This window comes from Pterocles gutturalis, unplaced genomic scaffold, assembly GCF_000699245.1.
Source record: "Pterocles gutturalis isolate BGI_N339 unplaced genomic scaffold, ASM69924v1 scaffold28329, whole genome shotgun sequence".
NCBI classification, from domain to species: Eukaryota; Metazoa; Chordata; class Aves; order Pterocliformes; family Pteroclidae; genus Pterocles; species Pterocles gutturalis.
The window spans coordinates 29-2,230 of record NW_010131503.1 but is presented as its reverse complement, the minus strand read 5'-3'; the positions used below and the strand labels follow the sequence as shown (position 1 = coordinate 2,230).

The window sequence follows — 2,202 nt, the reverse complement described above, 5'->3', positions numbered from 1 at the left end:
CCCAGCAGGAGCACGGCTTTGACCCCGGACATGGGAGCTGGGCAAAGGGGCTGCGCTCAGCCCCATGCCTGGGCCAAGCGCTGGCGCAAGAGCTGGAGGTGCTGGGGCCAGGCAGCACCTACCTGGGTGCTGGCGAGGGCTCCTCGGCTGTGTCGTGATCCGCTAGCAAGCGCAGTTCGGGCAGGAAAGCTGGGGGCAGCCTGTTGCGCAGGACTCGGGGGTGTCCAGCTTGGCTCCACCGTCGCTCCAGAGCCCCATCCCTCTGCACTGCAGACCAAAAGGGTTAGGCTTAGCAGGAGGCAGGTGGGACTCAGCACAGCAACCCAACTCTCAGTGAAGTCCCCTTGTCCCCACACTGCCTTTTAGGGCTGTCTAGGGACATGTGCATGCTCTCCAGACACCTGGGCTGTCCGCACAATGCATCACTGAGCTGTAACTCTGCATCTGCCCTCTGCTAATGGAGATGGCACCCTGCAACCACCAACTCACTTTGCAGGCAACCTGCTAGGTGCTGTGGGCAGCCAGTTCTGGGGCAGCAAGTCCCCATGGGCTCACTAATCTGTTTGTCAGCTGGTTTCCTACCCGCTGTCCCATTTCCCTGTTAGCCCATCGCCTCCCTCGAGCTGCAGCAAACCGGCAGCACCCCAGCCCCAGCGAGCCGGGCACTCACAGGTGGTGATGTGGAGGTGGATGGGTTCGCTGTGCACTTGGCCTTGCTCTGTGTTCTGCACAGCCGTCACAGACAGGCGGTACTGCTGCCCGGGGAGCAGGTCCCGTACCGTGTAGGACATGAGCTTCCCGTTGGGCACGTAGCGGCTCTTCACACTCTGAGCAGTAGTGACATTGATGATGTACCCCTCCACAGTGCCAGCAGGCGGCTGCTCCCATGCCATGGACACAGTGGTGGCAGTGACGCGGGAAGTGGTGAGGTTTTGGGGTGGGAGAGGCTCTGAGGCAGGCAGAGGAGGGGAGAAAAGGGGTCAGCACTGCTGTCCTTGAACAGTGACCGCCCTACTTGTGCACACACCACCTTGTAAGTGTGCTAGGGCCCCAGCTTAGAATCACAGGATGGTTTGGGTTGGAAGGGACCTTAAAGCCCATCCAGTTCCACCTCCTGCCATGGGCAGGGACACCTCCCACTAGCCCAGGTTGCTCAAAGCCTCATCCAGCCTGGCCTTGAACCCCTCCAGGGATGGGGCATCCACAGCTTCTCTGGCCCACCCTCAGCCCTCCAGCCATGCAGTGCACAGGGACACCCAGCACTGGGTCCCTACCAAGGCGGGCAGAGCCCTGCTGCACCCTAGCACTGGGTTTGGCCCTGGCCCTCCATCTGCCATACGAGCAGGGGATGAATCAGGCCCGTGTGGGGCTGAGTTCGTGCTGGTCTCGGGCAGTGAACACCTGGCAGGGGAGGATGTGCGGCTGCCTTGCCTGCCCTTCCCAAGGGCTGCCTGCACACCTCCCATCAGCCGTGCTGGCCAGACAGGACGATGGCTTTTGCGCCTTCCCCTCCCTGCAGCTTTCCTTCTGGCCATGAACCGCAGCTCCCCTCCGCCTGCCAAGCCCCAGGGCCCCCCGCGACGCCAGGGTTATGGCGAAGGCAACCCCACTCACTCGTCCACACGTGGAAGGGAGCCGTGGCCAGACTCTCCGAGGGGTGGTCTTCCATCCCCAGGCCACTCAGTGTCGTGACGTGGACGATGTACCTCTCTCCTGGCTGCAGGTCCCTGCGGAGGAGGAAAGCAGGTGGGAAAGGGGAAATTGGGTAGCCCGGGAGGGCCAGCCAGCCCAGTGCCCACCCACTGCCCCACTCACAGGAAGGTGTACTGGGCCACGCTGCTGTTCAGCTCCACAGTGCGCTCAGCCAGGTCTCCGGGCTGGCGAATGGAGACCCGCACCCTACTGACGGTGGAGTGCTTGAGCCGGTGGAGAGCCCACTGCACCGTGATGGCACTGGCCGTCACGTTTGTGATCTCAAAGCCTTCCACCGGGCGCGGTCCTGGCCGGAGCAAGCGGAGAAGGGCTGCAGTCAGCCGCTAGTCATGGGGTGTCACCCCGGCCTTTCCCCACACCCCTGCAAAGGGGGGTCCTGCCTGCCCTACGGACCCACACCCTCCCAGCCTCATCCCCTGCGGGCAGGCGGGATGTGCAGGCAGGCCTGAAGCACACCCAGCTGCCCACAAAGCCTCGTGCCATCCATAG

At 63.4% G+C, this 2,202-nt stretch overlaps 1 protein-coding gene across 1 annotated transcript in view; it reads right to left on the bottom strand.

The window, feature by feature from the left end:
• Positions 1-1,999, bottom strand: part of LOC104467034 (sushi, nidogen and EGF-like domain-containing protein 1) — a gene marked incomplete at its 5' end in the record, with an annotated part of 4,932 nt that extends 2,933 nt beyond the window's left edge. The window contains 4 exons of the mRNA XM_010080645.1: positions 123-267; positions 671-949; positions 1,615-1,727; positions 1,816-1,999. Coding sequence (XP_010078947.1) covers positions 123-267; positions 671-949; positions 1,615-1,727; positions 1,816-1,999 — 721 coding nt within the window. The remainder of the gene's footprint in view (positions 1-122; positions 268-670; positions 950-1,614; positions 1,728-1,815) is intronic.
• Positions 2,000-2,202: the final 203 nt, after the last annotated feature.